This window comes from Embiotoca jacksoni, unplaced genomic scaffold (genome assembly GCF_022577435.1).
Source record: "Embiotoca jacksoni isolate LCO1_2020_lvr unplaced genomic scaffold, fEmbJac1.0.p SCAF_18, whole genome shotgun sequence".
In the NCBI taxonomy this organism is placed as follows: Eukaryota; Metazoa; Chordata; class Actinopteri; family Embiotocidae; genus Embiotoca; species Embiotoca jacksoni.
In genome coordinates, this window is record NW_027185318.1 from 12,045,661 (window position 1) to 12,070,380 (window position 24,720).

General features: G+C 44.0%; 1 protein-coding gene across 1 annotated transcript in view; it reads left to right on the top strand.

Annotated features, from left to right (window-relative positions):
• The window catches only part of LOC138200256 (neuronal PAS domain-containing protein 3), a 268,641-nt gene that overhangs the window by 94,767 nt on the left and 149,154 nt on the right, over positions 1-24,720 (top strand). Inside the window, 1 exon segment of the mRNA XM_069152828.1 lies at positions 18,282-18,526. Coding sequence (XP_069008929.1) covers positions 18,282-18,526 — 245 coding nt within the window.

The following is a 24,720-nucleotide window of genomic DNA, read 5'->3' on the forward strand; positions in this document are numbered from 1 at the left end:
CAACCGACATTTTAATATTAAACTCATTATTGAAAGAAATCTTAAGTTAAGTTTAAGTTTTGCATGCATTTCAGTCAGTTAAATGAGAATGAACAGAGTTATATTGAAACTACAAATAACAAATGTTCATCCACAACTGAATTACAGGCAACATAAAAAGAACTAAGACGTGCAATCGCTAAAATTGGATTAGTCTTTGAAATTATGAATTTCATGTTTGAGAAATTTGCTGTTTTTGTCAAAAACAAAGAAAAGCTCTGAATTATTTCAGTCCATAATGATAGTTAAAGGACAAATCAAACACCTAAATCACACACACACATACACACACACACACACACACACACACACTGTAACACCTGTTCTGAAAATGTACCTGTAGCTCACACCGACTCTCTCACCGTCTGGTGTAAATTCTTAATCATTGCCGGACAAAAGACACATCTTTCAGTGTCTCTCCCTCTCTCCTCCACGCTGCTCTTTCTTGATGTCTCTCGCCCCGTCCCATTGTCCTGCCGGTGGGCATACGAACCCGTCCGGCTGACAGGGAACTCCCTCCGGAGAGCTGAGATCACAGATGCTCGGCTGATGGGATGTCCAGTCAGTACACGCGCGCACGCACACGCACACAACACACACACACACACACACACACACACACAAGTACGTAGACATTCACTCTCTTTTCACGCGATCACACATCGCAATACACACAGTTTGACCATCACGTCTTCATTCAAGGACGAGCATCAGACGCACACACACACACACACACACACACACACACACACACAGTCACACACTCCGGCACACACTCGGGCACACAGACAGGTCCATCTGGCCAGGAGAGGTGGTAATGTGTCTGTAGGTCAGGCAGGAGGCCGGCTGTGTTTGTTGGAGGCTTCAGCGACTCTGCCAGGTCCTGCCATGATTAAGAACTCAAACTCCCTCTTAAACACTAAATCTGTGTGTGTCTGTGTGTGTGTGTGTGTGTGTGTGTGTGTGTGTGTGTGTGTGTGTGTGAGAAAGACGAAAGGAAGGAATAATTAAAACGGCAAAAGATCTTTGCAGCTTATTTGTTTATTGATTGGCAGCTCTTGGGGGCACATTATTTAACTTTTGATTTGGTTTCCTCAAATGACAAAATACATCTGTTCTCGCGTACGTTGGTATGAAGTCATGTAGATTGATTTTATTTCATTTGTGTCTGACATATGGACTTTTCAGGCTTTTTCTTAGCAGGATATAATTTGTATTGTCCTAAATAAGGATTGTGAGATACTTTGCCACAGTTGCATTTTTTTTGGAGCTTCAACACCACACAGAGAAAGGCTCGTCACAAATTGTTGGTGTGAACTGGGCGTTATGACTCAAAGGGAAACTACTGGCAACTCGTTTGGGATTCATCTAAGTCGTCCAGCCTGTTTGCAAGCATCTGATGAATCCGCGTTTGTGCACAGGCCACGTTATGTCCTGTGATTTGTGCACACAAGCATCGGCAAAAGCCCGACTCATCGCTGTTATGCTGCTTTCACTTGTGCCGCCTGTGTCGAAGAATCGCGGCGCTTCGCCGTTTGTCAAATTTCCATCGTCTCAGGTGAGGAAACGCTTTCGGACATTTGAGCCGCCACGGATCGACCGTTGTTTTCCAGGACTTCCGTCTCCGTGGAAAAACTGCGACGATGAAGTCCCATGCGACGTGGTTGAGACTCGCGGACATACGTGTGCTTTGCCGCCTGGGACGTTGAGTTTCGGAAGGTCGCGCCCGAACCGCCGCGATTATGAATTCTCTGCATCGAAGGCCTCGCTGGCCCTTTGTGCTCCCGTGTTATGCAGCGGCGTTCGGTGCGAGACCTTCGGTGGAAATAAGTCGGGAGTTATAATTGCTCGCGCTGAGCCCCCCCCCTGCTGTGTCCCTGGACTGTCCGGGCGCGACCCACGGTGTCCTCATGCGACCGCGTCTGGCTGCGCGTACCGAGACTCCTCCGGGGCTCCGCTCCGCGGTTCTAATTCCAAACACTCGGGCGTATCATAGCGCGTGGCTCTCTTCACAAAGACGCCCACACGCAGCCATTGTGAGTGTGAAAAGCTAAAAAGCTATTGAAGCTAATTGCACCAACAAAAGCACAAGGGGTGTTTATGCAAATCCTCTTCTCGTTCTGCCTCTCACCGCCGCTCTATTCACTCCCCTCCCATTTTATCATTTTTTTTTAAAGTTGCTTTCTCTCCCTTAATTTATTTCCTACACTCATTTTCCTCTTCCCTTCCTTTTTATGTATTAGCCTCCCCCATGTTTCTTCTTCTTCCTCCTCCTCCTCCTCCTCCTCCTCCTCCTTCTCCTACCTCCTTTTTTTTCTTTTTCTTCCTTTTTACCCTGCTTCACCTCGTTTTGTCTTCTTCTTCCTCCCCTTTTTCTTCTTTCATTCCTTTTGCCTTTTAATGATAGTCCCATTTCCGATACTTAATAAAAGTCTTTAAAAAATAGCTGAAAGGACGGGAAAAAAAGTCCACCTGAAGGCAAACAAATAAACGGAGGAGTCTGAACTTCCTCTAAGGAGGCACAGAAGATGGGTATTTATTCAGCCGGTCACGAAGTCAGTTAGTTAAACAAGTCAGGCATCTTGTTAGTTAGTCAGTCAGAAATCGAGTCACTTAAGTGAAAGGTGAAGTGGATATCTAGTCAGTCCGTTTTATTAATCGCTTTATATTTAGTCACAAAGCCGGATATCTACTCGGAAATGTCGTTAGTTAGCCGGTTAGTCAACAGATCATTCATCAAGTCAGCATTGTAGTTATTCAGCCAGTCGGCAGTCCCGTCACCTCGTCATCTGTTTAACCAGTAATTCATCCGGTTGGTTTGTCAGTCAGGTGTTTATTTAGTCCGTCGTGTCTTTACTTTGGCAGCCAGTCACCAAGTCAGTCATCTAGTCAGTAAATCAATGAAATATTTCATCATTGGCTTTGTCGTTTTTTTTGTGTTTTTTTTTAATCTGTTTGGTCAGTCATCCAGTGAGTGTATGAGTATGTCAGCGGTTTAGTTGTTCAATCAATCAATCAATCAATCAATCAATCAATCAATCAGTTAGTAGAAGAGTTTCCCCTCCTTCCTTCAGTCGGTGGCTGCTCTGCATCAGCTGGTGATATGTTTTTATGGACTGCAATGGAAACACGATGCAGTCAGTATTATGAATGGGCCTGTGTGTGTGTGTGTGTGTGTGTGTGTGTGTGTGTGTGTGTGTGTGTGTGTGTGTGTGTGTGAGTGTGTGTGACAGTAAGAGGATGATATGAATAGTGATTAGAAGGTTTGATAGGTGACATTTCCTCAGCTCTTGCTTTTATCGGCCACGCACGCACGCACACACACACACGCACACACACACACACACACACACACACACACACACACACGCGCGCACAAACAAACACGTGGAAACAGAATGATATGTGTTCCCAATGGTAAATTGTAAGCCTGTGTGTGTGTGTGTGTGTGTGTGTGTGTGTGTGTGTGTGTGTGTGTGTGTTTTATCGCACGGCGTTGGACCAACCAGCTCTCTGTTTCTCTCGCCGTCTATCTTTGTGTTTCTCGGGTCTCGCCTGGCTCTAGTGTTTTTTTTTGTTTTGCTTTTGATGATTATTGACACCGGCAACAACAACAATAACAACAACAGGAGGGGAAGTTGGGGAAGACAGGAGAGGTGTGTGGAGAAAGACAGCGAGAGATGGAGAGAGAGAGAGCGAGAGAGAGCAAGAAAAAGAAAGAGAGAGAGAGAGAGAGAGCTGTGAACCACATCCAGCATCAATTATTCAGCTTTCTGTTGCTTTCTACAAACAAGATCTCTGGCGGAGAAAACGACACACAAAGATTCACCGAGCGAGGGAGAAACAAAACAAAAAAGCAGACCGAGAGGCATTAGGAGTGTGTTGGTGAAAAAAGAACCGTTGATTGGACACCGATTTGACAGCTGATTGACAGATTGATAAACGAGGAGCTGATAGATGTATATCAGTGTTTGACATTAAGTTCAAATATGTCAATATTACTGTAAAATATGAAAGCCAGGTGACCGACCGAGCAGGGATCAATTAGCTTCACACGGTTTGTGAGCAGAGAGATTTCAAAGAAAAGAAGTGTTTTCACTTTAATGCGACTATAATCAATATTTTCATGATTTTTAAAGGGGCGGCTTCTGAGATGAATTATTAGCTGAATCCCTCGTCTTGTTTCAGACGCGGCAGGCTGCGGTTTTCAGACTAAAACTCACAGGAGGAGACGAGCCGGTGCACATGGTGGAGGATTTAGCAACTAAAGAGTAAACAGAGAGCCAAAAAAAACAAAAAAAACACAGAGCTAACAGAGACGAAGTATCGGACTTCGATTCATCAGGTGGACACCAACACGACTCCAAATGACCGTCCACGTTGATCCATAACTGCCGGGTGTGTAAATAAGCAACTGATGGCAAACTTCAGTAGAGTTCACAACTTACGAGCGGCCCACTTCTGGAGTTTGAAGCAGAGTAAAAAAAAAGGGAGGTCGAACCAGAGCCATGAAAAACGTACCTGAACCCAACGCAATTGTTATTTCTATTTATTTCTTTTAGAAGAAAGCTTTTGTTCCCGTGTGAGGTGAGAATGTCTTACGGGGACTCTTTTATTTTACCAGTCAAGCTACCAGCCTTTGGTTATTGACAGGAAGTGGACTCGGATGTGGGTCCTTTCGATCCAGGCGCAATTTACGCAAGTTTTCGTATGACGGTGTGTGTGTGTGTGTGTGTGTGGAATTGCACATTGACCCAGAGACTTGGGACAGTTTATCATCCTGCGTTGATTGTCACGTACCGAACAGTGAACCAAAATGACCCTCTGGTTCGCTGCATTGACTCAATCTTAACACAAATTGGAAAAGAACTAAGAAGTAAAATCGAGGAAGAAAGAGGTTCTTCATAGTGCTTCGCTCATCTATAATAGATGAAGTCAACATCACCTCGTTTGTTTGTGATTTTATGCGTGTTTGTGTGTGTGTTTGGTTTGCAGTCTGGCCTCAGCACCAGGTTGCTGTAACCTGCTTTGATCAATCCCAGCCAGAGAGGATGTTGGGGTGGCACCCAGCAGAGTGTGTGTGTGTTCGTGTCTGTGTGTTCGTGTGTGTGTGTGTGTGTGTGTGTGTCCGTGTGTGTGTGTGTGTGTGTCCGTGTCCGTGTGTGTGTGTGTGTGTGTAGTTCAGTGGGTAAATGAGGTGGTTGCAGGGTGGAGTCCAGGTGTGTTTTTGTGTACATGTGGTTTTTGGTTTCAGGTTGTTTGAGAAGTAAAAAGTCTGTGACTCTGTAGTCTTTAGCTGAGATCTCTCTCTCTCTCTCTCTCTCTCTGTGTGTGTGTGTGTGTGTGTGTGTGTGTGTGTGTGTGTGCGTGCGTGCGCGTGTCACAGTTTGTCAGCTCCATTTTTTTATCTCTCAGAAAACAAGAATATATTATCCAATCAAATTTTAAGTTTGACTAACTTTCAGGAGTTTTCGATAGGGCTATATACTGTAGATCTGTGTTTGACTGTGTGTGTGCGCGTGTACGGAAGGTGTTGTAGGCCAAAGGTGTGTTGTTATGACTCTGTTGTCAAACTAATTAACGCTCTTGAGCTCAGAAACCTGTGGAGAGGTTACACCACACTCCCTGTGTGTGTGTTTGTCTGAGTGTGTGCGTGTGTTTGCATGCGTGATATTCTGCCAAAATGCCTCTTTGCTCTTCACTCACTCAGACACACACACACACACACACACACACACACACACACACCTCAGGCATGCATAGAACACACTCCAGCACACGCAGGCATCCCTCTGTCGGGTCCTGACTCCGAGTTGGCCTGCGATGCATCCATCTTGTTATCTGCACTGCACTGCTGTGTGTGTGTGTGTGGGAGAGTAATGTCATTTGGAAATCAATGACAAGGATACAATTGATTAAAATGTTAAACTAGTCAGGCATACATTAAAATATTATTTAATTTATTAAAATCCTTAATAATAAAAATTAAACATAACCAAACTGAAGCTGCGGCAGATGAAGAGTTGGTGAGACAGATCATTTTTGTAATGGTCATTTGTAATGAATCTGAAAGACACGACATCAGAAAGTCCGTTTAAAAGATGAGAGAAGAAGAGGAAAAGATGGGAGACTTCAGAAGTGGTGGAAGAAAGGATATAATGATGAGAGAAGAACTGAGGCGGGACAGAAAGAGGAACATAAAAAGGTAAAGAGGAGACACAGAGGGATGAAGGGGAGGAAGTCAGTGCATTTAAAACAAAGAGAGGTGGCAGCGTGAAATAGAAACGGATGAAAGAAGACAAGGAAGAAGGAAAGTACAGACAAACCAGAGGATTGAAATGAAGGATTTAAGGAGGTGATGAAGGACAGAGAGGAGGAAGAGGAGGAGTGAGAAAAAGAAAGGAAGGAGACGGAAAGAAAATAAAAAGAAGGAGGTTGTCAGGGGAGGAAGACACCACATTCACTGTCTGCTGCCTGTGAGAGAGAGCGAGAGAGAGAGAGAGAGGGAGAGAGAGAGAGAGAGAGCTTTTGGTTTGAAGGTTACAGGGGGACAAGGAGAGAAAGAAAGAGAGAGAGGAAGTGATGAAGATGAGAGGAAAATAGAAGAAACGACAGACAGAAAGTGGATGAAGTGAGAGAAAGAAAGAGAAGAAATGATAAAGACGTGAAGAAAAAGGGGGGACTGAAGTAATTTTGTCTCCAAGGTGGCAGCAGCTTTTACCATTAACACTGCCTTGTGTGTGTGTGTGTGTGTGTGTGTGTGTGTGTGTGTGTGTGTGTGTGTGTGTGTGTGTGTGTGTGTGTCCTGCTCCTGCTCCTGCCAACTCTTTAACGAGGGACTGCTGCTAATTTCAGAGCTAATACTAAACTGTTCCACACCACTGAATCCAGGGAGGAGGAGGAAGAGGAGTGGAGGAGTAGTAAGGGCAGGGCATATGGGGGAGAGAAAAGGAGAGGAGATAAGGACATAGGAGAAAGGGGGGAAGGAGTAGAACGAGTAAAAGCACAGCACAGGTGGAGAAAAGGAGAGGAAGCAAAGGGAGGTGTAGATGAAGGAAGGAAATAAAGGAGGGAGGTGACAGGAAGTAGGAAAGGAAGTGAGGACAGAAGACGGGAGGGAGGAGAGACGGGATAAGAGGAAGTATGGAGGGGCGGGAGAATCCAAGGGGGAGACGAAGGAAGTAGAGCAAAGTGAAGGAGGCGAGGACACGGGAGAGGAGGAGAAAGAGTAAAAGACAGGAGAAGGAAAGGAAAGAAGGACACGAAGGGCGAGAAGGAGTGGTGGAGGACAGGGAGGATGAAGACACAACGAAAGGGAGGCGAAGGGAATTGATCTAAGGGCATGGGAGGAAGTCGAGGAGGAGCAAAAGGCGAGATGAGGAAAGGAGGGATAGGAAGTGAAGCCAATACGCAGGAATCGAGTGAGATGAAGTGGGAGGGAAGAGGAGAGGAGAGGAGAGGAGAGGAGAGGAGAGGAGAGGAGAGGAGAGGAGAGGGCAAAGGAGGTCCGAAACCAGGAGAAACGGGAAAGCAAAAGAGGAGAGGAGGGGTGGGAAAAGGAGACGAGAGGAGAGGAGAAGGAATAAAACAAGAAGAAAAGAGGAGGAGTAATGACGAAGAGGAGGAACAATAAAAAAAAAGGTCAAAAACAGACAAGTAAAAGACAAAGGTAGAGAGAGATGGAGGACGGGAGAGAGAGGAAGGTCAGAGGAGGTGAAGATGATTAAACTTTCCCATGCAGCTGCCACTTCCTTCTCCTCTTCTTGCATCCCTCTTTCATCATCCCCCCCGCTACACACACACACACACACACACACACACACACACACACACAAACACAAACACACACTGGCCTTCAGCATCTGCCTTTCTCTATAAATCAATCTTTATTGTTTTAGTTTGTTGTTCTTTATTCCTTTTTTTCTCTCTCTGCTGCTTTAGGTTTCGAGCATTTATTTATTTATTGTTTTGCTCGAGATAAATTTCCTCGCGTAAAATGAACCACTTAAATGAGTCTGGATGCGAACGGACTCCCCCGGCCGGCCACCCACCGGTTACGCAACAACAACGTCTTTTTCCGATGCGGGGAAGAAAAAAAAAAGCGCTTCAGTAACACACGAGTGTGATTCCCAGTCGCCTCCCTTGTCGGTCTCCGCCGCGATTTTTAACTTCCACCGGCGGGAGCCTCGACGACGGCAGGAACCCGCGTCCTTAAATCGGTCGGGCCCCCCGCCGCTCGTTTTCCGCCGCTTTTTTTTAATTTTATCGTCGTTTCCAATTTGGCGCGCGATGTCACCTGTCCACGTTTTCTCGTTTGGCTCTCCGTTTCCTTCTGCGCGTCGAGTTTGGTGGATTTTAAAGGCCCCGTTTTAGGGGGACGGCAAACCTGCGCGAGGCTCTGAATGCTGCGGTCGCGGAAATATGGGTCTTCTTCAGTGCACGTGAACTCGGCAGAGCAAATATTTGCAAGTGTGGGATTACGTCAAGTCCATCGTAACATTAGTGAAAGGACACAAACCCCACCAAGGAGAATCTTCAGGTTTCTCATTCAGCTGGCGGATTAAAGTGAAATATGATTCCCCGGCAGCCCGTGATTGATTTTACACCATGAATTATGGAGGCTGCATCCATTAACGGGTTTACTTTTGGTGTATTTGTTTTGTTCTTATTAATGGTGACTTGAAAATTCTTTTATTTACAACATGTCTCTCTAATTTGCTGCCCTGCTTCTTTTTTTTTTCCGTTCTTTTTTTTTATGTCGGATTTTGTTATTAATTCATGTTACAATTAATCTTTAGTAATTAATACTCTCGACTCATATCCATAAAATTCACATTATTACCCCATAATCTTCATTATCACACGAGTCATATGAGCTTTGGTTAATTGTGCCGTGTTGTGCATTAATGAATGTGTGCGTTGAAGTTTCCTTCGAGAGGAGATAACTGCTGTTTGTGAAATTAAATGACCAAAATGTCTGGGAGCTAAAAAGGACATAAATATTCAGGGAATAAATAATGTCACTGGTTAAATGGCAGGAAACTGAACAGGGAATTTAAATATATATTTGTTGGACTAAATAGAGCATTTACTGTAACTTCAAAGAATTAGAGCCATATAACAATTCAGTATAGCGCTATAGTTACTATTTTTTATTTTTCAAATTAAAATAAAAAGCCATAAGTTGTTTATGAGAAAAGGAAGGCATCCGAATAATGAAGGAAAAAAGGTGTTCAACAGCAATAATATATTATTTGTCACAAGTACATTAAAGCTTGTTGTACAAAGTAATTCCTCATTATTAAAGATATTTAAAAAAAAAAAAGAAATATATCCTTAATAAATTCTAAATTTGAATATCGTCATGAATAGTATGATGTTGAAGTACAAAAGTATATAAATACTAATATGTTGCATGTAACAACAAAAAAAGTCCAAGTATGAAAGACCACTTTTGTAAATATAACAAAATAAAAGGCGTTAAACCGTTTTCAAACTTCCCCAAAACCTTCTTAGAACTTCATTCTGCGAGATGTAAAACATGTAAATCATTCTGCTCCTGTAAATATTCGTCATTTTCTCGTCCAACTCGGTGGAAAAAAAGTGAAATGAGGTCCTCCAATTCTCACAGACCCTTTATGTATGAGTGTGTACGAGTGTGTAAGAGTGTGTGCGAGTGAGCGCGAGTGAGCGTGTGTGTGTGTGTGTGTGTGTGTGTGTGTGTGTGTGTGTGTGTGTGTGTGTGTGCGCGCGCGTGTGTGTGTGAGAGCAGCTAACAGGATTGTAGTTAACAGGATGGGGAGAAGCTTTAATACTGCTGAGGTTGTCAACATGGCTTTGCGCTGTGGATGATGTGTGTGTTAGAACGAGCGTCTGGCCCCGCCCCATCCAGTAATGTCATCGTGTTTCCTGGGAAACATTGCCACGAATGCATCAGTCAAACAAGTGGTTTTATTATTATTGTTGTTGTTGTTTTTAACATGAGTACTGACATGCAGTCAAACCGGTTGCCTTTAAACTGAATTTGGTCTCTTTTCTTTTCTCCATCCTTCCTGCCGCCGTCTCTCTTCCTCCCTCAGCTGGAAGGACGGAGTGAACATCATAATTCATCCTGATCCCTCCATCCCTGCAATCCTATTGGAGAACGATTAGCCCTGTAATGATGCTGTGTGTGTGTGTGTGTGTGTGTGTGTGTGTGTGTGTGTGTGTGTCTGTCTGTCTGTCTGTCTTTAGCAGCGGGGGGGGGGGGGGGGGGGGGGTTAAAACTCCGGGTATCACAGTAGAGGCAGATTACACACACACTCTCCATTCTCTCTCATTATTACGAGGTTTATATTCTGTTCTGTGTTTTATTTTCTCTTCATTTTTCCCCATTAGTTTTAGTTTTAGTTACCAGAACGGTCTTTTTTTTTTTTTTTTTTAAAGGGCTGTTCCAACCAAATTCCCCCTGAGTGGCATGATGTCGTGGGATGCATCCATAGCTTCCTGCGACCTGTTTGCCCACAAAAGGAACGGTGAACTTTCTCACTGCCACTTGGCTTTGTGTTTAAACTCAATTTGTGCAAAGTAACTGCTGATCTTTACTCTTTTGAGACAGTTTGGGAGACTTATTTCTTAGATAAGTCTTCTTTTAAGATTATAAAGTGATCATAAAGAACGACCGGGGCTTCTGTGTGTAGCCGCACTGTGAGTTAACACAACATATGAGATCATAATAAGCGATTTCCTGACTTCCCCTTTGTTTTCCTGTTCTTTTTTTGTTGTTGTTGTTTCATCTTTTTTTTTTTGTTCCCTCAGTTTGACTCAACAAGAACACAGTGAGCTGCATTCCTGTGGCTGCTAGCAACAAGACTAACTAAACACTTAATTGTTGGTTGTTGGGGGCCCACATCACCCCCACCCCTTCATCACGCACACACACACACACACACACACACACACACACACACACACACACACACACATATTCTCACACACAGTCACAGCAGGTTTTAATCCTGTAATTTGTTGGCTTTATTTTAACCAGACGACCAGGTTATTGTGGCTTTATGATTGATACGAGATCAGACTTCGATCACTCTTCTCATCACTTTTTTCTTCAGTTTGAACTCTTTAACGCCTTCAAGACTTAACTGTTCCCTCTTTTTCATGTTACGCTCTGTCTCCTCCCGCTGTCCTCTTCCTCTTCAAATCTTTCTTCTCTTCTGTCAGTAACTGTGGCCTCCTCCTGATTTGTCTTCTCTCTTGCTGTCATTTTAGTTTATTCCTCTTATTCCCTCTTTTTTCCTCCACTTTTCTGTGTTTCATGTATCTATTATCTTCAGTCTCTTCTCCACAGTTCTCTCGTTCTTTCTCCTCTTTTCTTCCTCCCTATCTTTTCCTCTCTCTCTCTCTCTGTTAGGTAGATTGGTTTTGGCACTCCAGTCCCCTGATCAGTGATCACACTCTCTCTCACACACACACACACACACACACACACACACACACACACACACACACACAGCGAGAAGCGGTGTCATCGCCATGGCGATGTCAGCAGGCGGGGCTTAATCCAAAGTGACACTTGTTCTCTGCCTTCCTTTCCCATCGCCATGGAAGCAATTACCCTCCTCCTGAAGGGCCTTTTGTCTGAATGTGTGTGCGTGTGTGTGTGTGTGTTCTCGTCCTCCCCGGAGTTGACGGGGTGGAACCTCGGCTTCGGGTCACCTGATTGGCTGAATTGAAAGACGGGGGGGGGGGGGGGGGGGGACAGAGGGAGCGTCAGAGGGACACTCAGATTAAAATGGTGAGGAGGAAAGCGGTAAGAGAGCTCTCACCTTTACCTCTCACCGCCTCCTTCTCTATCTCCCTCTCCTTTTTTGGTTAGCCACTCTCCTCCTTTCTCTTCTTCTATCTTTTGCTTTATTTATGTATTTTATGACGGTGTTTCAAACGGCTACTCGGTGTGCCTCGCCGGGGGAAACGCACATCCTTCACAATTTAGGATGTGCCGTTTTTCCTCTTGTTTACTTCAAAGTAAAAACATTTTTTAGACTAACTTGTTTTTTAGAGCTAGAAAAAGCACCAAATGACATAACTGATGATTTCATCATCATCATCGTTATTGTAAGTTTGTTTTTATTTTAAACCGTCCACATCACTTTTTCCTGCAGAATGAAGTTCTCGTTTTTAAATGAGTCCTGACACTTTACCTTCTTCTTCCCCTTCTTGTTCTGTACTCTCTTTTTTTTTCTTCATCTTCGTTCTCTTCCTTTCAGCCCACAACTACGCTCACATACACCATACCATCTTTCTTTCTTCTTTTTAAACTTGCTCTGTAAATAGGATTTCATTTTATCTCTGTCCTCACTGTATTTCCTTTTCCTCCCTCCTCTGTTCCACGTGTTACTCTCACACCAACACGCTTTGTAAATATCTGTAAGTCCATCTCAACCAGACTCCATTTTTTTTTTGGTACAGTCTTTGTTTAAGTTTACGCCGTGTGTCTGTGTGTTTATGTGGGCAGAAAGAGATTTCTATCAGTTGTTAAGTGCCTCAAACTCCACAGACTGTAAAGTTAGTTGTGTGTGTGTGTGTGTGTGTGTGTGTGTGTGTGTGTGTGTGTGTGTGTGTGATGGCTATCAGCGGTCGGGACCTCAGATTTCCCCATCGGCCACCGTGCAGCGTTCCTGCGACTTTTATCACCTGCCTTCATCTCTCTCTTCATATTGCTCACCGTGTTTCTCTTTATCTCATCGGAGACATTCCTGCATAGATTTTTATTTTTACTTTTATTATTTTTTTTATTTTTTTTTTACTAAACACACACTGAAATTTTCTTCCTCTCAGTTTGGCCTCTGCGGGAGGATGAGCTGATTATGTAAACAGATACTCTGATATCTGGAAAGAAGTGAAAAATTAAGCAGGGAGTTTATTCTAAAATATAAATGGAGCAAACATTGATTTCTGTTCGATGAAATGATTGCAGATGTAAAATAAACATGCTTCGGTCTCTGAGGAACGTCAGGGCACAATACGATAAAAATTTGTTTGTGAGTCTGCCAGCAGACTTTCCATGTATTCAAAAATATGATATACCTTGCCGCTTGGAAAATTTTGAATGCAGCATTTGGTTTGAGCTGTTTGCAGAACCTGTTCAGAGGCTTTTGATGTACAGCACGTGTAACACCTTTTAACAGCACAAGTGTATCTGTGTTCAGACCTTTTTTTTTTTTTTTTTTTTCCAACAGTCTGTGAAGTAACCGCGTGCTTCGGATTAAAGTGAGCAGCAGCTCAAGGCCTTATTTAAATGGAACGAGTTTTAAGGCCTCAGTTTGCTTCATACCAGGCAGTTTGTTCTGAACAGCCACAGTTCATTTACCAAAAAAAAACACACCATCATGGCCTCCTGCTGACCTCCTCCTTTTGTATGTTCATAGTCTCTTCAGTGCAAAGAATCATGACCTTGTTTCCTCTCCTTGAAGACATTTCTGGTGTTTCTTTCTCTTGGTTGCATGAAAAGTTGTGAGAAGACTCCAAAAGCCTTTTGAGGGGTTTTGACTCGGGCATGATCGTCAAGTCAAAGTCAACTTTACTGTCAATCCACCACGTGTAGAAGACATACAGAGAGATCGAAATATTGTTTCTCACAGTCCCGCGGTGTGCAGAAATAGAACGATAAAAACAAGAAAGCTATAAATATGTAATAATAAAAACAGACAACAACCACAGTGACGCTTGACTGCAATATATATATCTATATATATAGATATATATAGATATATATATAGATATAGATATATATATGTACAATGTAGTGCAAAGATTGTACCCGAGTCTATTTTTCTAAAGTACTGGTGCTGAATATGGGTGTGCTTGTGTGATGAAGAGGAGGGATGGGGGGAGGGCTTCATGAGGGCGAGAGGGGAGAGAGGTTTCAGCATCCTGACAGGCTCATGGGCGAAGCTGAAGTCAAGTTGTTTTTCCAAATTGATCCAACAACCAGTTATTTAAGGAACCCTGTGGTGAGAATATGTCATGGACTTAAGACTGAACCAACAGAAAACAACAAAATCTGTCCCTTTTTTTTTATTTTTTTATTTTTTTTATTTTTTTTATTTTTTTTTTATCAACCACTACTGTTGCCAGAGGTTTTCTTTCCAACAGGGCAAGTCAAATATTTTGTCTGATTGCTGTAATTATTGTTGTCGATAGACACAGAAGGGGAGGCAACGACACTGTGTGAGGGTGAAGGGACAGGTTTTATAAACGCGTGTGAAATGGGTGCTGATGTCAATCAAGCGACATAGCTTGCGATACTCAATGCAAAATACTTGCTAAATACAAAATATGAAGTTTCGATAACTCCATTTTATATTCAAATTACCGGTTAGTGCATAAAATTCGGAATAATTCTGCTCTTTCACCACTTAGGAGCTTCGTTCAGCTCTGCTCAGACCAAGCGAGTCGAGCCCAGAGATCTGCTGCAAGTGGAGACTGTAGCATCCCTAAAACGAAGAACCGCTTTTGCACAATCTGCTTCTTTTTTTTTTCTCCTTTTTTCTTAAAGCTATCAATGAATGGAATAAACTCCCCGTCAATCTAAAAAACTTGCACAGACTAGACCGTCTTCTCCCGTGAGCTTAAAAAAAAAAAGATTTTAAGTAACCAGACTTGTCAGCACTGATTTTAAACTCGACAACCTGTCTTTCTGTTAAGTGTATCATGCTGTGTGACAGTGAGTGTTGGTAGGGCGGTTAGTCTATGTGTAGTTTTATTATTGTAGAACGTAATATTTTTGTTTTTCCTCTTTACCTCACTGGGGACTGAAGATGGAAATTAGCTAGTGGCTAAATCTGGCACAGAGCATCTCCCCTCTTTTTGCGATTCATGTTTTCTGTACATTGTCGCTGCTATAAAATCAACTTTAAACGGAGGTTATTGCTTCCTCCTCCATGCGTTCGTTAGCTACGGGAACAGTCTTTGCGGTCGTAGATAAGCAGCATGTCAACAGTGCAGTGAAATTTCCCCCCTGTTTGGCTCGGGACTGAATATATGATTGATTTAAAAACCCTCTCCTGAATGATGATGATTGCAGGCGGAGTCGCTGGGCTGCTTTTTAACCGGCAAACAGGGCAAATCTTAGGGTTTGCGACGCAAACGGAGGTCAGAAACTCCTTCGCAGCCTCCGATTGATTCGATTCCGATATGTTCCGACCGCACACTGTGAGCGCGTCCGTGTGAGGAACTCCCGACGGTAAATCTGCCCGGAGACCATTTGTCCTGTCACATGACTGATGGCCATGTTTGACCTCCAATTGACCTGGAAGTTAAACCTCAACCCCTCCGGTGACCTTCCCAGCATGCCCTCTGCCTGCATGCTCTTAAAATAGTCACGCACGCACGCAAACACACACACACACACACACACAGAAACACACGTATCTCTTCCTTTCGTCTGACAAGCTCTTTAAAAAACCATCGACCCACCTCACTGAACTTTACGACATCACACAAACGCACGCACACACGCACGCACGCACGCACGCACGCACACAGACACGCACACACACACACACACACACACACACACACACACACACACACACACACACACACACACACACACACACACACACATGCCCACCTTGCCTGCCGTGACAAGCTCTTTAAAACACCATCAAGTCACCCGGCTGAACTTTACGACACGGTTTCATTTCATGTTTATAAGACCCAAACACGGGCACACACACATGCACACACACACACACACACGCACACACGCACACACACACCGATCACAACAAGTGTTGCATTTACCTACTCAGCCGGTACATGATAAATATGTCTGTTTGAGTCAAGGTCAAACACACCTCTCTGTCCACTTACACACACACACACACACACACACACACACAGAAACACAGAAACACAGAGCAGACAGACATGAAGACATATTTGTCGTCCGTCAACATAATGCTTTCCAAGTTTGCGGAACAAATAAATTCCGTCTGCTTGGTTGCACCTCGCTCTCCCAGCAGCCATCACTGCGGGCTTCATACATGCAGCGGATAGTCGACAGCGATGTGTTTGTTTTCTCAGAAATATCGCCTTCGTTGATTGTCTTTTTTTGCTGTTGGTATTTTCTCTTTAATATCTAGAGTGAGAAACGGTCACAGTGTGTCTGGAGCACTGAGCATCGAGAGCTGTGAAATAGCAAAAGCTAGCATTAAATGTCTTTTCAGCTTCTTAGTGTTTTCTTGCTTTTCCTTTTGATCGGACGGTTCCAGATTTAACTCGTAGTTTTGCTAACGTTAGACTTGTCTGTTCGTCAAACAAAGTTCCCGTACAGCTTCTTGTGTTTAGAGAACATTTTGGCTTTTCTTGAATGCTAAAATAGTTTTAAAGTTTATGTTTTGGTTTTGGTACCAAAAAGGACTTTAGCAGAGGTGTCAAAATATTTAGAACGTTATCTAGTGAACGGTTAAAAGCACTGGCTGCTGCAAAAAACAGAAATTATCACGTGTAATTCTGACTTAAAACTTCTTCTTTTTTTGTGCCTCTGTGGTGCTCGCGCTGAGTTGTGTATAGTTTTGTAAATAATTCTAAAGACCTACTTGTCTTTTTTCAGGTTGTCAATTTGCACACATCCAAGTTGACAATAAAAGGAAATTATTTTATTTTGAAAGTTCCTCCACCTTCAACAGCAACAACAACAACAACAAAAAAAACCTATGCTTCTAAGTTGTACCAGACGAGCTGGTACAACTTAGATGGGATGGGAAAACATGGGGATTTCATCTTTTTAAAAAAACCAAACGCATCAAAGGTTCATAATCTGATTAATATAAAGATTAAAAACATTTTTTTTTTGTTTTATGCAACTGTAGGAAATGTCTTGCTTCATAAGTTTGAAAAAGTAACGTACTTTTCTCCCCTGCTCCCCCTTTACTGTTTGTTCTCCCTGATGAATAAATGACAAACAGTATGAAAATGATATTGTTTGCCAGATGACAGCTATTTTTCATCTCCAGCCCTAAACAACTCCTCCTCCTCTAAAGTGTTTGTCCGCTGTCCCTCCATCTCATCCCTCTCCTTGTCTTTACACCCCCCCCCTCCCTCCCTTTATCCCTCCAACACTTTTTCCTCTCACATTTTTTATTTTTTTTGCTCCGACAAAAATTAATCACCTGTCTTCCTGTCTTCATGTGTGTGTTTGTGTGTACGTGTGTGCGTGTGTGTGTGTGTGTGCGTGCGCGTGCGGGCGTGCAGCCGGCAGGAAGCCCACAGAGGTTTTTAGCAGCTGATTTATTGCTGAGTTAATTCATAACGGCGTCCGATGATGATGAGGGGCCGCGGGAAAGTACGGTCGTCACTGTTGTTGTTGAAGGGTGAGAGAAAGGAGGGGAGAGGGAGAGAATAAACAGAGTAGCTCTTTGATGTAAAGTAATAGAGTGGAAAGTGATGGAGAGCATGGAAGGGAAAAGTCGTGAAAAGAAAGTAATGGAGTAAAGCAATGGGGAGACAGCTCGGGAGGTGCTTTATAGTGGAGTTTTAACACGAGGTTATACAGTAAAGAAGGTAAGAACTGCGGTTTAGGGAGGAAACTGGCGTCCTTTTATCTTTTGAATTTCCGACAGTTCGAGACAGTTAAACGTGAACTTTCACTTTAAACACTGAGCGTGTGAGGGGGGGGGGGTCACTGGAAGTCGTTAGGTGGTCACGTCTCCATGTTGTCCAATTACATATAGATTTGCCTGGTTCTGTCGCTTTCTTCCTGTTGAAAGGGAGTTTTTCCTTCCCTCTGTTGGAGGTTTTTCCCCCCTAAAGGGGAGTTTTTCCCGCCTAGCTTACATGGAAATTGTTAAATTGTTGGGTTCCTCTGTATAATGCTGTAAAGCTCTGTTGGAAGGACTTTAATGTGTTAAGTGCCATGAAATAAATTGAATTGACTTTTAAGATGAATATTAATTATCCTAAAAAGTCTCTGTTTGGTGGCGGTTTTGGAGAAACTGTGCCTCCCAAAAAAACACGTCCAAAATAATGAACAATAGATTTATTGTGACATGACCTCTAAATGACAAAGCCCTCTAGTGACTGCAGTAATTATGGCGGGAGCTACAATGTCAGCGAAAGGGAGGAGGTCGGGGGGGATGGATGGGTCGACACCATAGTGAAGTTTAACACGTACGCATTCATATGAATGCATAACAAGACACCAAGTGAGATTTCGTACTTCTTACCATCCTTTGCACTCGTTCCAGGCTGCAGGCTTTGAGGAAGGAGAAGTCACGGGACGCGGCGAGGTCGCGGCGGGGGAAGGAGAACTTTGAGTTTTACGAACTGGCCAAGATGCTGCCGCTGCCGGGCGCCATCACCAGCCAGCTGGACAAGGCCTCCATCATCCGGCTCACCATCAGCTACCTGAAGATGAGGGACTTTGCCAACCAGGGAGACCCGCCGTGGAACCTGCGCATCGAGGGACCTCCGCCCAACACCTCCGTTAAAGGTAGGCTGGTCATTAAGGTCTTAAAAGAATGTTCATGGTTCTGTTTGTTATGCAGACAACACTGGCTCGTTGAAGGATGAAACCCTTTCGGGGTTTCCACCCTTGAACAGAAGCGGTTCAACCTCGAAGTTTTCCTTCGCAGCAAAACAAATTCAAGTCCTGCAGGGAACCTTTTTATCGATTTGTGTTCATTAATTCTTCAAAGAACCCCGTGTATTAGGTCGTGGATGCCTCAGTACAACTACACTTCTTATTGTTCCTCCTGCCGTTGCTTCTAACATTGATGATTTCCAGTATTAACCAGCTTTAAACCTTTTTACACCTTCAGCCAAAAAGTAGGCCTCATTTTTGTCTGTCAATGATATTTGATACAGACAGCTGACAGTTTCCGTCTTGGCTCAGTCATCACAATTAACTTTTCCCAATCCGTTAATGCTAGGTTACATTGGTGTTAGCTTTTCTAGTTTACAAGTATGAAGAAAAAAATTAAATAATTCTTAATGAATTTGAAGTCTTTGACAGGTTTTTCCGTTCTTCAGAAATGCTTTGTTTATTTCATTTTCAAGTTCGTAGAATTTATTGAGCCTGCACGTAAAGTCATCGAATTACTGACGGGTCACAAGGTATTCATTCCAAATGCCTGATCACTGAGTTTCCTGTGGATTTTATCTGTGAATTTTGTCGAAATAACTGAGCTCATAAACTCAAGAGATGCGATCCTAGATCTGACATTCATATTGAAGCAATTTAGCAAATGTGACAACTGAGTGAAGACCATGTGTTCAAAACGTACCAGGAACTCCACACCTATTGTTTCCCCCCTTCCTCACCTCTCTTGTGTGTTCATCGAGACCTACAGCTCTGCATGGCAAATAACAATTGGTGTCAATACTTGTAAAAGCAGATTATTCTATTTTAATGCAAACTTTTTCAGGGTTTCCAAACCAAAATTACCTTAAGTTTACTTTCTTGTTTCAGCCCCAAAACAATCCCAGTTATTGTAAACTAAACCATAACAGCACTTTTAGTCTCTTATTTAGCTTCCATAAAAGCTCGTCTTTGTATCTTCAAACAAACCTTTTCATTCTAATGAATCTGAACACACAAACACAGGCGTATCGGGCTTCCGGCGAGCAGCGCCGCAGTGACTGTCTGGCCCCTTTAAACTGCTATCAAACAACATGGAAAAGCTGCGGAAACACACACACACACACACGCGGTCACATACACAGACGGCTAGCTTCTGCGCTAAGTGATTTTTCTGTGAAGGGAACATTAAGCTTTGATGAATTTCTGCCTGGAGTACCAGAGTATACACAGCACTTGTGAATCTAAGTGGAATTTGCCTTTGAAATGGGCCCTTTGTGCGACGCACTTAGAGGAGAAGAGGAGCGTTTGCTTTTAAAAGGGACGTTTGGGCTTGTAGGAATGACCCAAAGATGAAAGCAAATTGCTTGAAATTTCTGGTGTGTGTGTGTGTGTGTGTGTGTGTGTGTGTGTGTGTGTGTGTGTGTGTGTGTGTGTGTGTGCGCGCGTGTGTGTGCGCGTGTCTCTGTGTGTGTGTGTGTTTATATGCGTGTGTGGCTGTAAAAACTAAAACCAGGATATTTACCTGTGAGCCGAGCTGTAATGTGCACAAGAACAAGATTGTAGTTCTGTGCAACTGAATAAAAGTGATGTTTGTGTTCCAGTGAAGGTGCAATTGTATGTGTGAGTGTGAGAGGAGGGGGAGCGGAGGAGTGGTGGGGGTGGGGGGTGGTTTCTACACATGAGCACGTCTCTAATGTGTGTGCGCACATGCCCTCGCCACACAACAGCAGATGGCATCATTGTCGTCGGCGCTTTGAAGAGGCACATGCATTTTAATGAACAGAACAGAAATGTATACACCAAATTAGTGTGTGTGTGTGTGTGTGTGTGTGTGTGTGTGTGTGTGTGTGTGTGTGTGTGTGTGTGTGTGTGTGTCAGAGCTGGATTTCTTCAGAGCTTGCAGCCCGGTGTGTTATATATTTCCTGTAACACAGTCTCACATTCTGTCAGACGCAATCACGCGAAGTCACATTTAACGTGCAGTCAGAGCAACAAACGCTCTGCCGTCGCTCAACTTCAGCCTCAATCCGAGTCTCGGGGAAACGAGCTACACACTTTAAAACGTTGACGCTCCGCTCCGATCCGGTCGGCGGCCTCCGCGACGTCGCACAAAAAGCGTGACCGCTCCTCTGAGTCGGTTTTCAAGTCACATTCAGCTGCGGGGAAGTCCAGAAATAGGCGCCGGTACTAGACTAACCGTCGGTTAAGATGACGACAGACGTCGGCTTGGTGGTCATTGGGCTGAGGTGGAAGAGACCGAAGGGTCTTCTATATCAAGCCCTTCGTCACATAAAAAAAACAAAAACAACATAGACTGATTGTTGAAGGGTGTTAACGTGACCCATTGCTGACTCTCGTGGCGGAGTACGACAAGGGAAAAGCACGTGCGGTAACGCTACGTTGAAAGTGGCAAAAGTAGCTGGATTTTGACAGAGAAAGAGGCAGAGTTAGATTCCCAGCCACTTTCCACCGGAGGTGTCAGTTTCACGTTTGGCCTCGCCTCAGCGTGAAGAGTCCACGCGCGTATGACCTGAATTGAAAAGGGGGAGGTGACGGGACACAGGTCATTTGATAGAAGTGCACAAACGGGTAAAGCACGAGCGAGGAGCCACGTCGGTGCTGATCGGATGGATCAGACCCGGCAATTTCACCCCGGGGGACCAGGGTTCAAGTCAGGTGAGGAAATGACGTGGATCTTTTTCGATCGGCAATGTAAAATGTCACGCTAACATCTCCTCCGGTGGACTGACAGGTGCATTGCCTGCTTTTCGTGCGATACCAGCTCGTGCTTTTTATAAAGTGTGAATTTATTTTGTCCGTAAGCCGTAAAACTCCCGGAGTTAATGAAGACGTGGTGATGAGGTCAAAACATTCTCAGCGTGAAGGTCTTTAAAACACCAAACTGCCTTCACATACACAGAAACACCCACGCGCACACACACACACACACACACACACACACACACACACACACACACACAGAGTGAGGTGAGGCTGCTATCACCTTGTATATGAATATCACACACAGCAATTTAATCAGATTGTCCCTCCTACTGCACACATACACACAAAGCACACGTGCAGTACATGATATACACACTCTTTCTGCAAGGTTGTGTGTGTTTGCAGGTTGTCTCTCCTATTGACTGACACTAATGAATGAATCTCCTCCACAATACTGTGTGTGTGTGTGTGTGTGTGTGTGTGTGTGTGTGTGTGTCCGTGCTGGTGTGACTTTTTACTTTGTAATTGTTTGGTGTGTTACTGTGTGTGTCTCAGTGTGTTCAGTACAGCAGAGAGTTATTGATTTTGGCCTCTGCGTAGCTGCTCTGCATCGGTTGAGGTAATGAAGATGGCCCTGTGTGTGTGTGTGTGTGTGTGTGTGTGTGTGTGTGTGTGTGTGTGTGTGTGTGGTGTTCCTACTGATGACTCCATACTCTTCTCTGTTTGACCCGCTGAGAATATCCTCGTTATTGTGTTTCCCTCCTATTTCATTATTTTTCTTTTCTCTCATGGCTTCTTCTTCTTCTCTTTTTTTTAAATATTTTTTTTATCCTCTCCTCCTTCTCTCCCGTCTTCCTCATCCCGTCCTCCTCGCTAAGGTAAATTTATCTCCCTCTTTCATCCATTTTACATATCCATTTTTCCCGGTGCCGTTTCCATCTCTATCCGTCTTTATGTTTGCCTTTAGTTCCGCCAGCAATTCATCCTTTTTTTTTTTTTCCCCCATATAGCAACACTTTCGAGGAAAAAAATGCCGGTCAATCTCTGACGGGCATCATTTTTAGCATCCGTGTTTGATCGGCTAATGCGGCGATAGGTGTTACGAGGGGCAATCAAACAGTTCAGAGGCCGCTCCTGTTGCATATGAACGGACGGCGCAGTGGGGAGATAAGTAGGATAAGTTTGTTCACTAGATCAACGTCGGGACCTGAGTTACACTGGCGAATGCACATTTGTGATGTTTTTTTGTTTTTTTTTGCACGGGTCTGAAACCCATCGTGTTTTGGGGAATAGAAAGACGTTGCAGGGAGCCAGATCCTGATGACACTTGGGATACTTGCTCACGGAGCTTCCTCCTGCTCCGTCCGTGTGACGGTGCCACAATCCATTTGTCTGCATCAGGAGCCGCTTCTGAACATTTTGATTGCCCCTCATAGAATACCAGGAATATAGGATGTGCTATTTAAAATAGGCTTTTATATTGCTGATATAACATAAAAGAGAAAAATTGTGTAACGTGCCAAAAAAGGAAAAAGGAAATATTCGAGACAATTATAAGAACACGGGGTAGAACTGTGCTGGTTAAATATCTGTCTCCTTCATCTTGACCATCCTTTACTCTTCATCCTCATGAATTTCTATTTGTCTCCTTTGTTTTCTCTTCCTTTGTCCACCCTTCTTTTCTCCTCTTCCTCTCATCCTTCCTCCACTGGTCCTCCTCTCCTTTCACACTCCGTCCGTCCTCTGCTTCTGACCTCTGTCCGCTTCCTCCTTTCTCCACCCTGTCCTCTTCTTCCTCCTCATTTTCCTTCTCCTTTCCTCTTCTTCTCCTCCTTCCTCTCCTCCACCCATACTCGTCATGACTTCCACCTCCTCTTTCCTCCTCCTCCCTCCCCCTTCCCCCGCCGTCCCCCTCCCCCACTGTTGACCTTTGCCGTAATTGACCCATCAGTTGCTCTTCTACAGTTTAGTGTTGGAGGTTTTGACTTCCTGTCAGAGACTCTCCACATCTGCTACAGGACTCCACACAAACAACCATGACCTTTGGAGCATCCTGACACCCAGACTGTGTGTGTGTGTGTGTGTGTGTGTGTGTGTGTGTGTGTGTGTGTGTGTGTGTGTGTGTGTGTGTGTGTGTTTATACGACTGACCGCTCACAACTTAAGTGTACGACTGAATGTCGGTCTGTTGTGTTTATGTGCGAATTTTACGGCTGTGTTTGTGGTTGCACATGTGCATACAGTATGTGCGTCCAGCAGTGTGTGCAAGAGGGTTTCAGCTTTTGTGTGTCTGTCTGACAATCTGCTGTGTGTGTGTGTGTGTGTGTGTGTGTGTGTGTGTGTGTGTGTGTGTGTGTGTGTGTGTGTGTGTGTGTGCGCGTGCGTGTGCGTGGGGGTGTGTGACCCCCTCCGACACCTGGCTATTCATTATGCATGCAGAGAGCAGCAGACACCAAAATGCCACACTTCATGAGCCAGTCTAAAATCAAGACCCCCCTCCCCCACCCACCCACCCACCCACCCACACACACACACACACACACACACACACACACTCTCTCTCTCTCTCTCTCACTGTACGCCACACACAAGCAAACAACTTCACACACACACACACAGGTTTTACACATACTTTACTCTCGCCAATACACACATGTACATAATAAGAACACACACGTGTACCTGCATAAATGCAAAGCGAGCGCACACGTCTTGTAAACACAGTCGCACACGCCGCCATTCATATCTCTGCTGCTTTACATTCTGTATAAATAACTTCCCTCTCGCTTATTAAAATATAAATTATGGCATTTTTTATAAGACCCACAAACCTATTTATGTCTCGGTACGGGAGCTCATAAGGCGCAAGGTGGGATTTAGCATTGGTGTGTGTGTGTTCATGGGCAGGTGGATGTGTGCTCGGGGTCATTTTAATGTGGTTTTTAATGTGAAAATATTCCCCCTTTGTTGTCTTTTTGATCCAGTTTATGATTAATATAAGTAAATGTGAAGGGCAGTGCAGGCGTAAAAGTTGAGCCAAAAAATAAGTTATTAACATCGGATGAATGTTAGTTTAAACTTAAGACACTGACTGCTACGTGTTGGGAAGTTCACTCAATCACAGCTTGTAAGTTCAGTAGTGACGTGATCTTGTGCGATGTCACTCAGCTGTAATGGCGACACCATATCTAGCAAACTTGTAGTTTGAAACTGGCCAATTACTCACAACTTGCAATGTAACTAGGAAATGGATGTAAGCTGGTGTAACTCTTCGTTTGGCCGATAGGTGCTGATGACGGACTGCAGTTTTGTTTTGTCCTTTTGTGGTGTTCAGAGAGCGTCCCGGGATGTTTGTCCGGGCTGGTCCCACTCCCGCCTCAG